The 13047-nt window shown below is 44.6% G+C and overlaps 1 protein-coding gene across 1 annotated transcript in view; it reads left to right on the forward strand.

The window, feature by feature from the left end:
- The window catches only part of lmcd1 (LIM and cysteine-rich domains 1), a 63253-nt gene that overhangs the window by 19421 nt on the left and 30785 nt on the right, over window positions 1-13047 (forward strand). The window contains exon 3 of the mRNA XM_080184068.1: window positions 6441-6696. Coding sequence (XP_080040194.1) covers window positions 6441-6696 — 256 coding nt within the window. The remainder of the gene's footprint in view (window positions 1-6440; window positions 6697-13047) is intronic.

Below are 13047 nucleotides of genomic sequence, written 5' to 3' on the forward strand. Positions count from 1 at the left end.
ATCTAATTGCTTTGGGACTTTTTGAAAAGTCTGCAAATTCTCTTCATCTATGCTGATTACATTTTTCTGAAATAGGAGATCTTGAACATTTAAAACATTGGCCTCCGAGGATATGAAAGGTCCCTGTGGATGAAGGTTTGCTGGTTTATATGGGGGATGGTGGGGAGGGATGCAAGGAGAGACAAGTCAAAGGCTAAACAAAAATCTATTTTGTTATACGTTAATTATTTAGATTTAATTTCTCTCTTTCTGATTGAGTCACGCTAGCTGAGGAATGAAACAGTCCACTATTCTCTGAAAGAGTCTCGCAGTCACTCAGTTGGGAACACCACAAGCTGTAAGTTCACCTCAAAGCCACAAATCATCCTGACTTAGAACAATATCACTGTTCGTTCATTGCTGCTGGGTAAAAATCCGGGAACTCCATTCATTAGGAGGTTCACTGGATTGATTCCAGATATGAGGGGTTTGTCTTACGAAGAGAGCTTGAACAGTTTAGGCCTATACTGTCTAGAGTTCAGAAGAAGGAAGGGTGATCAAATTGCGGTATAGAAGACAAGAAAGGGGATTGACAGAGTAGATGTAGAGGGGATATTTCCTCTCATGGGGCCATTTGGAAGTCAGTGACTTCTTTGCAGAACGCACCCACTCTGTCTGCAAGCATGACTCTGTGCTTTGGTGACCTGTCATTTTAATTCATACCTGGCACAAAGGAAGATAGATGTGGGTGTTGGAGGTCAATGATCTCAGCTCTAGAACATCACTGCAGGTGTTCCTCAGGATAGTGGCTGAGGCCCAAACCTCTTCAGCTGCTTCATCAATGATCTTCCTTCCATCTTAAAGTCAGAAGTGGGGTGACTGCACAATATTCAGCACCATTTGCACACTCCTCAGATTGTGTCCGAATGCAGCAAGACCTGGACAATATCCAAGTTTGGGCTGAATAGTGGCAAGTAATATTCACGCTACACAAATGTCAGGCAACGACCATCTCCAACAAGAGAGAATCTAACCATCGCCCCCTTTACATTCAGTGGCATTGCCATTGCTGAATCCCCCAATATCAACATCTAGGGGTTAGCATTGACCAGAAACTGAACTGGACTAACCATATAAATACTGTGGCTACCAGAGCAGGTCAGAGGTTAGGAATCCTGCTCAGAGTAACTCACCTCCTGACTCCTCACGGTCTGTCCATCATCTACAAGACACAAGTCAGGAGTGTGCTGGAATACTCTCCACTTGGCTGGATGAGTGCAGCTCCAACAACACTCAACAAGTTTGACACCATGAAGGACAAAGCAGCCTTTTGATTACACCTCATCCACAAACATTCACTCCATTCTGCCCCAATGCACAGTGGCAGCAGTGTGTACCATCTACAAGTTGCACTGCAGAAACATAGCAGTCTCTTTAGACAACACCTTCCAAACTTACAACCACATGTAGAAGGACAAGAGCAGCAGATACATGGAAACAGCTCTAAATGGAAGTGACCCTCCAAGTCAATAACAATCCTGATTTGGAAATATGTTGCCATTCCTTCATTGTGGCTGGATCAAAATCCTGGAGCTTCCTCCCTAGCAGCACTATGCATGTACCTACACCACGTGGACTGCAGCAGTTCAAGAAAGCATCTCACCACCACCTTCTCAGTGGCAATTAGGGATAGGCAATAAATACTTGTTTAGCCAGCAATGCCCAAATCCCATAAATTTTAAAAACTTTACCTTGTTCTCATGCTGACATCTCTGTCCTTGGCTTGTCCACTGTTCTAGTAAGCTGAATGTAAGTTTTAGGATCAGTACCTCATCTTTAAATCAGACACAATTCAGCCTAATAGACTCAATAATTTCAGACCATAAAATCTGTTCTCCATTTTGTTTCTTTTCCTTTTCTCTTTTCAGATTCTTTCTTTCAGCCATCACCACACCTGCTCCAGGCACATTCGTTGTTTCTTGTCCTGCCCTGTCACCATTCCATATGGCCCTTGAGGGCTAACATTTCTGTCACTTAATCTCCCTTGACTTCCAGCCTATTGCACACCTTCCTTTTGTTCTTGTTTAACCCATCCCTTGGCCAAAACCTTTTTTGGATGCAGCTGTTTCAACAAGCTTGATGGATGTCTGAGCTCTCAGCCAAGCCTGATTATGTATATTTGGCTGAGAGCCCAGATAACAATTAAAGTGCTAAACAACTTACGCCCCAGAGAAAACATTGTTATTTTGACAGTGTAAGCTGTCAATTTCGCAATGTTTTTGATTTTACACAAGTGGTTTCAAGTTTGTTACAGATACAACTTGGTGACACAGTGGTTAGCATTGCTGCCTCACAGCGCCAGGGACCTGGTTTCGATTCTGGCCTTGGGTCAGCCTGTGTGGAGTTTGCACATTCTCCTAGGGTCTGCATAGGTTTCCCCCCCCCCCGGGTGTTCCAGGTTCCTCCCATAGTTCAAAGATGTGCAGGTTAGGTAGATTGGCCATGTTAATTTGCCCCTTAGTGTTGGGAATGAGCAGGGTAAATTCGTGGGTATAGGGTCTGAGTGGGATTCTTGTTGGTACAGACTTGATGGGCCAAATGGCCTACTTCTGCACTGTAGGGATTCTATGATTTTATGAACAGTCTGGATAATTGACACTTTTATTAGCTTGCAGTAAAATAACTTTCTATAGGATAAGAAAAAGTTATGAATGATTTTTTTTTTAATGCAAACCAATATGCACAATAGGATTCATTGTTTCTAGACAGTGCACAATAGGTAAACCAGAACAAAAGTGATATAACCTGGCTGAGGGGGCATGCAGAGCCATGGGAGATGGGTGGAAGGGCACATCTTGGCATGAGGGCATGAAGCCCTTTTGATCTTATCTTTTGAAAAGTTCCCTCATGCAGACTAGAGTTCATAACTTCTCTGGGCCTTGAACCATGACTTAAAAGAGCCTGGCCTGACTCCATGAAAATTGCGGAGGAGTGGGAGATGCCTGTCTGTGCAATGGAAGTTGTCATGTTGCGAGTGTCAGATGTGGTATATTGACAGGAATCAGCCTGCAAACTTCAAAGGCTCTCCCAAAAATCTCTCAGCCCAAGAATGAGCTCAGAAATCCCAGAATAAGGGCCTGAATGCCACTTTGAAAGGATTCCCAAGTCAGCCTGACTGGGTGACAATCCAGACCATTATTTGTTTCTCTTCCTACGCAAGCTTGATGGATGGCTGAGGTCTGAGCCAAGCCTCAATGTGTGCTTGACTGAGTGCTCAGACAGCAATTGGAGTGCTAAAACACCTGCACTCCAGAGAAAAGATTTAGTTTGACAACTCAGGCTGTCTGATCCCGACTATCGATTTCACAATGTTTTTGGTTTTACACAAGTTAAGTGGTTTCATTCCCTGCCTAATCTGTGGAGTTTCTCCCAGCACTTTTTGTTTTTGTTTCAGATTTCCAGCAACTGCAGTTTTTTTGCTTTTCCATTTAAAAAGGAACCAGTGCTCCATAAGCCCATATTCCTAAGTTTCATTGAGTGTGGCTCCCATGGATGAGACACAGTTGCCCGTGACTCACCAACGAGACTCTGGTACTTTTAGATATGTCAGGCCCATCTGTTACCCAATCTAGGTATCAAAGACTGGATACACCAGGCAATATAAATATCTTCCACTTTCTATGCCTTTTTAGCTTTGACAAAGGGTCATCAGGACTCGAAGCATCAGCTATTTTCTCTCCTCACAGATGCTACCAGACCTGCTGAGATTTTCTCTTGGAGTCAAAGATGTGAGTTCAATGGATCAGTGGGAAATCATACCATCTCCTGCTTTATCTGATTTCTCTCTAGCTGCGAGGTAGTTAGAACAAATTAGAATTACACATCAAATACGGCACGGTGGCACAGTGGTTAGCACAGCTGCCTCGCAGCGCCAGGATCCCAGGTACAATTCTGGCCTTGGGTCACTGTCTGTGTGGAGTTTGCACTTCTGCCTCATGTCTGTGTGAGTTTCCGCTGGGTGCTCCGGTTTCCTCCCACAGTCCAGAGATGTGTGGGTTAGGTTGATTGGCTATGCTAAATTGACTCTAGTGTCAGTGGTATTAGGCAGGGTAAATACACGGGATTACTGGGTGGGATTGTACTTGGTACAGACTCGATGGGCCGAAGGCCTCCTTCTGTACGGTATGGATTCTATGATTTATTGGCCCAGTGGAGTGCAGAAATACCTGATAATAAACAGAAGTTGCACCATTGAAGCAATCTAACTTAGCATTCGACACACATGAAGGATAACACAAGCCCATACTGTACCTGTGTGACACTTCTTAATTTCCCACTTAAACAGCCCTATGATCTGTCTCTCAATGCAAGGACAATTGAAATAAATCTTTTTTGATGTGTTCTTGCCAAATTTCATCTTAAACTGATAATATCGGGGCAGTCTACTGCCAATACCACTTCAGCTGAATAAAAATCCAAACACATCTAGACTTCAGTTTTAACTTTAATGCGGGAGACATGAATTCAAATCTGTTTCTGGTTAGTTATTTAACGTGGGATGGATGACCAATAAAGCTAAGCAGTTTTAATTTAACACAGGGATTAAAATGAAGATCTCTTTTTTTGTTTAACCCTTTCACATGGATGCATTTTATTGTTGAGTTGGGTATGGACTCCAGTTGTGTTGGACTCCAACTGTGTTGTACTCCAGCTAGGACACCTAAGATCAAAAGAATTGAGAGGCTTACAGTACAATCCCTACAGTACGGAAGGAGGCCATTCAGCCCATCAAGTCTGTATCGACCACAACCCCACTCAGTCCCTATTCCTTAACCCCACAGATTTAACCTGCTAATCCCCCTGAAACTAGGGTCAATTTAGCATGGTCAATCAACCTAACTCGCACATCTTTGGACTGTAGGAGGAAACCGGAACACCTGGAGAAAATCCACGTAGACACGGGGAGAATGTGCAAGCTCCACACAGAGTGACCCGAGGCCGGAATTGAACTTGGGTCCCTGGTGCAGTGAGGCAGCAGTGCTAACCACAAATTCCGTGAGAATAGTGGTATTCTCACTGGATTTATAATGCAGAGACTCAGGGTAAATCTGTGGGGATTTGGGAGTAGGGCCTGGGTAGGATTGTGGTCGGTACAGACTCAATGGGCCCAGGCTCAAATCCCACCAGATGGTGAAATTTGAAATCAATAAAAAAAAACTGGAATTAAAAATCAAATGGTAACCAAGAAACTATTCTGGTCACTGATGCCTTTTCGGGGACAAAATCATATCTGATCTTGCCTACGTTGTCACTCCAGATGCGCAGCAATGCAGTCATTCAGTTCAAGGAGGCAATTAGGGATGGGCAATAAATTCTGCCCCAGCCTGTGTATGACAAAAAAGGACGGGAGTAGGCTCCACTATTCAATAAGATATTGTCTCCTGTTGCTAGCTTTTGTTTTGCAGCTTTCTCAAGCTGGCACATCTGTGGACATAACTCACGTGGAACAGGAGGACATTTTGTCACTTTTGGAGTCAGGACCGGTGAAATACAGCTCAGTGCACATGTCGCTATAATTGCTGTTATCTGTTCTAATTTCAGAACAGTGCCCTGCACTGAACTCGCATGACCTTGCTGTTCTCAGGGGTTTTATTCGCCAAGCCTGAAGTGTTAGCAGATTCATAATACCATTACATCCAAAAAAAAAAGAATTTGTGCCGTAGGCTCTTTCCTACAGCACCGAAGGAGGTGCCAATTCTTGTCGACTCTTGACATCAAGAGGGAGGGAACCATTTTATTGCTCATTTCAATCTGTTCTGAATTCTGACTTGATTCCCAGATGTTAATAAGGCGACATTCGTGGAAACTGTACCACCCAGTCCCAATAGATATTGACTTGTTGTATAGATGTTGAAATACGCCTGATACAATGCATTTTCCAAAACTGCAGACTGTGACTTCATAGATATCATCGAATCCCCACAGTGCAGGAGGACACCACTTGGCCCATTGAGTCTGCACTGACTCTCCAACAGAGCATTTTAACGCAGGCCCACCCTGCCCTCTCCCCGCAACCGAACCCATTTACCCCACTAATTCCCTTAACATCTTTGGACACTAAGAGGTCATTTAGCATGGACAATCCACATAACCTGCACACCTTTGGAGTGTGGGAGTAAACTCATACCCAGAGAAAACCCACACAGACACAGGGAGAAAGTCACCCAAGACCGGAATCGAACTCAGGTCCCTGGTGCTGTGAGTCAGCAGTGCTAACCGTTATGCCACCATGCTGACTTGTACTAAATGCAAGTTTTCCATCAAATGTGCTCAAACAAAAATTGTATCTTGATCTAATTCTGTCACTTGACCAGTTCCGTTGATCTGTCAGATGCTGATCATTCCTGTATGTAGAGAGACGCAGGCTAGCTAATGTTTCTTTTTGTTTATGTTTGACACAGGAAGATATGCAAGTTGTGCAAATGCAACCAAGAGGATCACAGTCTGCACTCCGATGCAGAGGATGATCGGAAAATCGGCCGCCTTTTGGCTGATTCAAAATATTCCAATCTGACTGCCCGGGTGAAAGGAGGAGATGGAGTCCGCATCTATAAAAGGAACCGAATGATTATTACCAATCCCAATGTCACGAAGAAAGACCCAACTTTTGACACAGTCACATACGAGTGGGCCCCACCAGGCCTGACCCAGAAACTGGTAAGCTGACCCACACAGGACATATATTTCACAAGTTTGTCTTGCTATAAGCAAAGTAATGGAGTTTCTTTACATACACGAGAAAACAAAATATAAGATGGGAGAATTATTTTATAAAACTAAATCTCTTCTGTGTGATCAACAAAATTTACATCCTGAAAATTAAAATTAAATCTGTTTCTTTCTCGACATTAGATTTGTTTGCCATGGATTAAAAAGAAATATTCTTCATAAACCAGAATTTCTTTGAAGCAAAGAAATGTAAAAAGCCTTTCATGTCACACAATATTCCAAAGCATCAGAGAAGAAAGTCTGACACTGAGCATCCCAGGAGATCTTGAGTCAGGTGACCAAAATCTTGGTCAAATTGGAAGGTTTTAAGAAGGAAATTTAGAGAGAGAGGACAAGAGGTATAGGTGGTGTATTTCAGAGGTTGAGACTTAAACAAATAGAAGGCACAGCCGCTAAAGGTGGAACAGTTAAAATTGGGAATGCCAACAAGCGACCAGTATTAGAGGAGTGCAGTTATCTCAGAGGGCTGTGGGGCTGAAGAAGATTATAGGGAAAGGAATAAACTAGAAAGTAAAGAAAGATTTGCACATACAAAACATTTTTTCACAATGTCAGTGCATTTTACAGCCAACGAAGTACTTTTGCTAAAAAACAAAGTGCCAGAAAATCACGGCAGGTCTGACGGTATCTATGAGGAGAGAATAGAGCTAACGTTACAAGTCAGGATGACCCTTTGTTAGAGATGGCCTTTAAGTACTTTTGGAATGTTGTCACTGTTGTAATGTGGGGAACACTGACCAATTTCCATACAGCCAGCATTGCACAAAGAACAAGATAATAATGACCAGGTCATTTGTCCTTGTGATGTTGATTGAGGGATAAGTATTGGTCAGGACATCCTTGATAACTCCCCTGTTTTCTAAAATCATGCTATTGGATTATTTAACATCTGCCTGAGAGGGCAGACTGGGACTTGGTTTCATGTCTCATCTGAAAGCTGGCACCTTCGACACTATCGCAACCCTTCAGTACTCCTCCAGAGTGTCGACCTAGAATTTTGGGCCTAGTCCTAGAATTGGACCTGGAACCTTGAGGTTCAGCATCAGGAGTGCTACCAACTGAGTGAAACGTTCACTGTACCATTGCAGATATTTAATCTTTTCATTAATTCACTGTGGCTCAGCAAATGTTCCCAGAACAAGGATGGGCCAAAGGGCATCTTCTGCATTGTGAGACTATGGCTCTATGCAGTTTGCTTCTATCTGATTAATGATCAGTATGTGTAACGGAGGCATCCACACCAAATGGCTCCATGCTTTATTTATTGGGTGGGACCTTAAACCCACGTCCACAGGAGTGCAGGAGGAGGCCATTTCGCCAATCAAATCTGCACTGACTCTATCAGAGCATCTTACCCTGCATCTTTTATACCACTAGTCCCCATAACCTGCACATCTTGGGACACTAAGGGCAATTTAGCATGGCCAATCCACTGACCCTACGCACCTTTGGAGGGTGGGGAGAAACCACCCAGAGGAAACCCACGCAGACACAGGGAGAACATGCAAACTCCAGACAGTCACCCGAGGCCGGAATTGAACCCGGGTCCTTGGTGCTGTGAGGCAGCGGTGCCAATCACCATACCATCGTGCTGCCCCTGCCAGATCAGACAACAAAGTGCTTTTCCAGCACTGCTGTGTACCTGGAGCAGGAGTTCTTCTCCCTCGTCACTTCCCTACCATTCCCCCATCCCTCTACCTGCCCATGCATTGCTAATGCACCTTTATCCCCACAATCTGGTACTGATCCCCAATCACTTCTTCTCTGGACTCCTAGCAGTTTCCAGCTTTGGCCAGCTACCACATGCCTTCCTACCCATTGGCTAACCAGTCTTTCAGTCTGGCTGACTGCCTGCCTGGTGGGAAATAGAGGAAAAACAATTATGTGAGGTCCCATCATTAGATTAAACGTGACCTCCACATTCCCCAAATTTCTAGGTTTCCTCCATAAATGTCAGGGCAATTATCGGTGAATGTTGTGCTAGCAATTACCTTCCACATTCAATGTTGATTTCCAAGGAGAAATAAACTAGGCAGTGGCGAAGGACTGTATTGAAGCCTCAGGGCTTCATGAAATTGCGCACCTTCCCTAATTAGACCGGGCTTCTGGAGCCTGCCCCTTAATTCACCACCTCTTGGGAGGATCTGACAGATGGGCAAGGCTCATATAACACTGGAGTTACGACATAGATTAGTCCCTGATACGAAAATGTTTCCAAAGGCGTTAGGATCCTGCCAGCCACGCATTGAAAATATTGGTATGTTGCCAGCAAAATAATTTGATAAAATTCAAAAGTTAGATTAGCACTAATGCCTCTGCCATCTTCACTTTTTAAAAGTATTAATATTTTGGGTTTGTGAGCATTGCTGGCTGGGCCAGCTTGTATTAACCATCCCTAAATGATCTCAAACTCAGTGGTTTGCTTGGCCACTTTAGGAGCATGTTAACCACATTGTTGTGAATCTGGAGTCACATGGAAACCAGACTGGGTATGGACATTTTCCTTTCCTGAAGGACATTTGTGAACCAAAATGGGTTTCACCAAATCAGCAATGATTTTATGATCATCATTCGACTTTTAATTTCAGATTTTTAACGAGCTCAAATTTCACCATCTTCCATGGTGGGATTCGAACCCAGGTCCTCAGAGCATTACCCTGAGTGTCTGGATTAGTAGTCCACTGCACCACTAGTCCACTGCGCCACCACTTCACCTTATCAAGCCCCTGAATCGTGGGGAACCATGCTGAAAATGTAACATCTCTTTCCATATCCTTCAATCTTTTGTCTTATCTCCTTCCAAGTAAAGAATTGTAGTCCTTGAACAGCATTGTGAGATTGATCTGCAGGACAGATAACCCCCTCTTCTGATATGTAATGAGATTTACAGATTTTTTTTTTTCTAGAGTTTTGTGTCACTGGAGCTCTTTCAGATTCCGAAAGCATTGTGGAAATCTGGGATTACCTGTGGAATCACTACACGTGTACAATTGTCCCTTGCTAACTTAGCAGGGCAGACAAAGAGCAGTGAAGAGTGAATGGTTGCACATTTAAATGTGGCACCTGGTCATTGGAGGTGATGGCAGAGAGAGGCCCTGCCCCACCACACCGTGGGCGGTGTTGCTCGTCATCATTGTCATCCTCTTTCTCCTCCCCCTTGTCCTGGGCCGCCTCCTCCCAGCAATGCCAGGCTAGTCGGCCTCCGTGTTTTCCTCCTGAAAAAGGTTTCCTCGCTGCTGCACCAACACCACAACGCAGGACAATATCAGGGGGCTATATTGTAGTGCCCTGCTAGAGCGGTCCAGGCAAATGAATCACATTTTGAGGAACCCTATGCATCGCTCCACTATTGAATGTGGCAACATGGGCCTGATTATATCGAGTCTCAGTCATAGGCCACCACACAGGCATCATCAGCCAAGTCTGAAGCGGGTACCCCATGTCCCCCCATGAGCCACTCCTGTACCCTGGGCTGCTCCTCAATTTGAAGCTGTCATGCATGCTGCTGGAGTGGCTGGTGTAGATATGCATGATGTTCAGCTGATAGTCACACACCAACTGCATGTTTATTGAGTGGAAGCCCTTTCTGTTCATGAATGACAGGCTGCTAGATAATAATTCACTAGCAATCTTCAAAGATGATTTGGATAAAGACTGAAAGGAGACAAAACTGTAGAAAAGAAGGGAAATTGGACTAACTGGAATACTCTTCAAAAAAGAGCAATCCCGATGGGCTGAATGGCCTCTTTCTGTACTGTGCTAATTCCATAATAGACTCTCTGCAGATGAACTGCAACAATCAAGCATCAGCAAATGCTTAAAGTTACTGGAAATTGCAAGTAAGTAGAAGAGTTATTAAACATTGACTAAAGCCAGCCCATTGTTCATGGCACCATAATTGTTCCTGACTTTTGGACTTGTGCAGGTCAGGCCAACTTACTGTTGAGTAATCTGTGTATTTACTTGGAATCATTGCCTGCTACAAGTGCTTGTCAGTCAACCCTATCAATAATTGGGGAAGGGTGCTTTTGAACTGTTATCTAATAATACAGTGCTTTCCTTTGGCGCATCAGAGGCATGAGCTGTCTGCCTCAATGATGCAGCTCACTTCATGCTGTCCTGATTCTTCAGTCCAAAGATAATGCGCACCAAAGCATTGAATGGTTGAACAATCATGAGATGAATCAAATAATGCCAGCACTGTTGTGCAATCCAGGCTAGTTATATTACCCAAGCGTGTCGACATTTTTTTATCTTCCTGCTGTGTACTTTGCACATAAATCTTTGGTTTCAATTCTGCACGTTGTTTGTGATTTTTTTTCTGATTTAGACAACCTTTCTGTCTTCTAACAGACTCTATGCCTGATTTTCACTGTTGCCCAACAAGAGAAAATGCAATTAGCAAAGGAGACCAAACTCAAGCTTTTGTGTCCCCCCAAGGGTTTCCTGGTCTGCCTTGCTGGAAAGCTTGTGCCTGGATTAGGCTTGATAGCAGTTAACTAGCCTCAAGTGTGTTTCCCAGTCTCCACCCTGGGCAGATGCTCAACAAGAAATATATCCAGAAAAACCAGGCCTTGGGTTTTGCTGTTAACCCTACTGCAATTAAATGTGTACAGTCATACTAGTCTGAAAACACCCGATCTTGTCTACTCAAAGGTGTTTAGCAGACTCGGGCCTGGTTAGTACTTGGATGGGAGACTGCCTGGGAATACCAGGTGAAGTAGGTTTTTAAAAGTAGCACGGTGGCACAATGGTTAGCTCTGCTGCCTCACAGCAGTTCAATTCTGGCCTCAGGTCACTGTCTGTGTGGAGTTTGCACATTCTCCCTGTGTCTGCTTGGGTTTCCTCCGGCTGCTCTGGTTTACTCCCACAGTCCAAAGAAGTGTGGGTTAGGTTGATTGGCCATGCTAAATTGACCCTAATGTTGGGGGATTAGCAGGGTAATGGAGTTGCGGGATCAGCAGGTAATGGATTAGCAGGTATGGAGTTGCGGGAGTAGAGCCTGGATGGGATTGTGGTTGGTGCAGACTCAATGGGCTGAATGGCCTCCTGCTACACTGTAGGGATTCTATGATAAAGGATGCGAGCAGGATCTGGGCACTCAGTGCGGGAGCCAGACGAACGAATAGCAGTGTTTTCAGCACCATCAGGTGGGGCCTTTTGGCAGCTTTATTGGGGCAGCAGTTGGCCATTTTTATCAGAGCAGTGGCTACATCGTCTCCATTATGCCCTGCCTCAAAATTGGATCAGAGCAAAATTGAATGATTGGGAAATGGGAGAAGGAAATCAAAATCACCTTCCTGTTAATGGTGGTGAGAGGAGAAATCGGGGCTGGAATTTTACCGCCCACCCTGGAATCGGGGCGGGCGAGGCTCGCAGAACGGCATTCTCTGGCGGGATCTTACAAGCCTTGGGTGAGCGTGGCGGTAAAATTCCAGCAGAGGGTCTGTTTAAATTAGACCCCACCTGTCCATGAGAGAAAGTAGAGTCTGTGACGCGTGCATACACGTGGGATTGGCCTGTTTTCCCCTACGGTCTCTGTGGGAGAGTTTCATTTAAAATTTGGCCGGTGGAAGATTGTCTGCAGCTTTTCTTATTTCTTTTAAAACTTTGCAAGCTGAGTGGCTGCCGTGAGCCTCTCAGTGACTGCTTGCCTTTTACAAGTCCCAGTGGTGGTCGCTCTGCTTGTTGCATGGATTACCGGGATCACTATGGCAGTGCTCACATTAAAACTGCTCTGATTAATAGCCTTCTGAAAAGTTTCTGCAGCATCAGTGGATCAAATGATCATGGCGAGCAGTAAATTAAGTCTTCTGTCATTACCAGCAGGAATCTTATGTAACCGGCTTGACAATATGTCTTGCTTCAGATCAGAGGAAACACTTTTTTTTTCAATGAAATCACACTGCTGCAGGAGTTTTGAAATGAACATTCCCGTTACTGATTCTCTGGGGCGAGTTAGTGTTGCTGCTGCTTCGAGTGCAAAGTTAGTTGATCCGGCTTGAAGTTCAAGAACCCTTTTGAACCCTGATTGCTCAGGTTAGGAGGGGGGGGAGCTGCACTCCTGTCCCGTCGATGAATGGCAGATTCCTGGAACAGCCTGTAGGTACGGAGGCCAGCTGCAAAATAAGCAGGGCCTCTCCTGAAGAATGAGCAATCTCAGAGCGTGGTGGCAGGGTGTTTAGAGTGTGATGCGATAAGGCATCATTCAAACCCCCTCGTACGCCTATTTGACAGCACCCTGCGACAAGGCGAGCAAGGGCCTCCGTTCATTAAATC

The sequence above is a fragment of the Carcharhinus amblyrhynchos genome, chromosome 3 (genome assembly GCF_965287045.1).
Source record: "Carcharhinus amblyrhynchos chromosome 3, sCarAmb.v2.hapA, whole genome shotgun sequence".
NCBI lineage: Eukaryota > Metazoa > Chordata > Chondrichthyes > Carcharhiniformes > Carcharhinidae > Carcharhinus > Carcharhinus amblyrhynchos.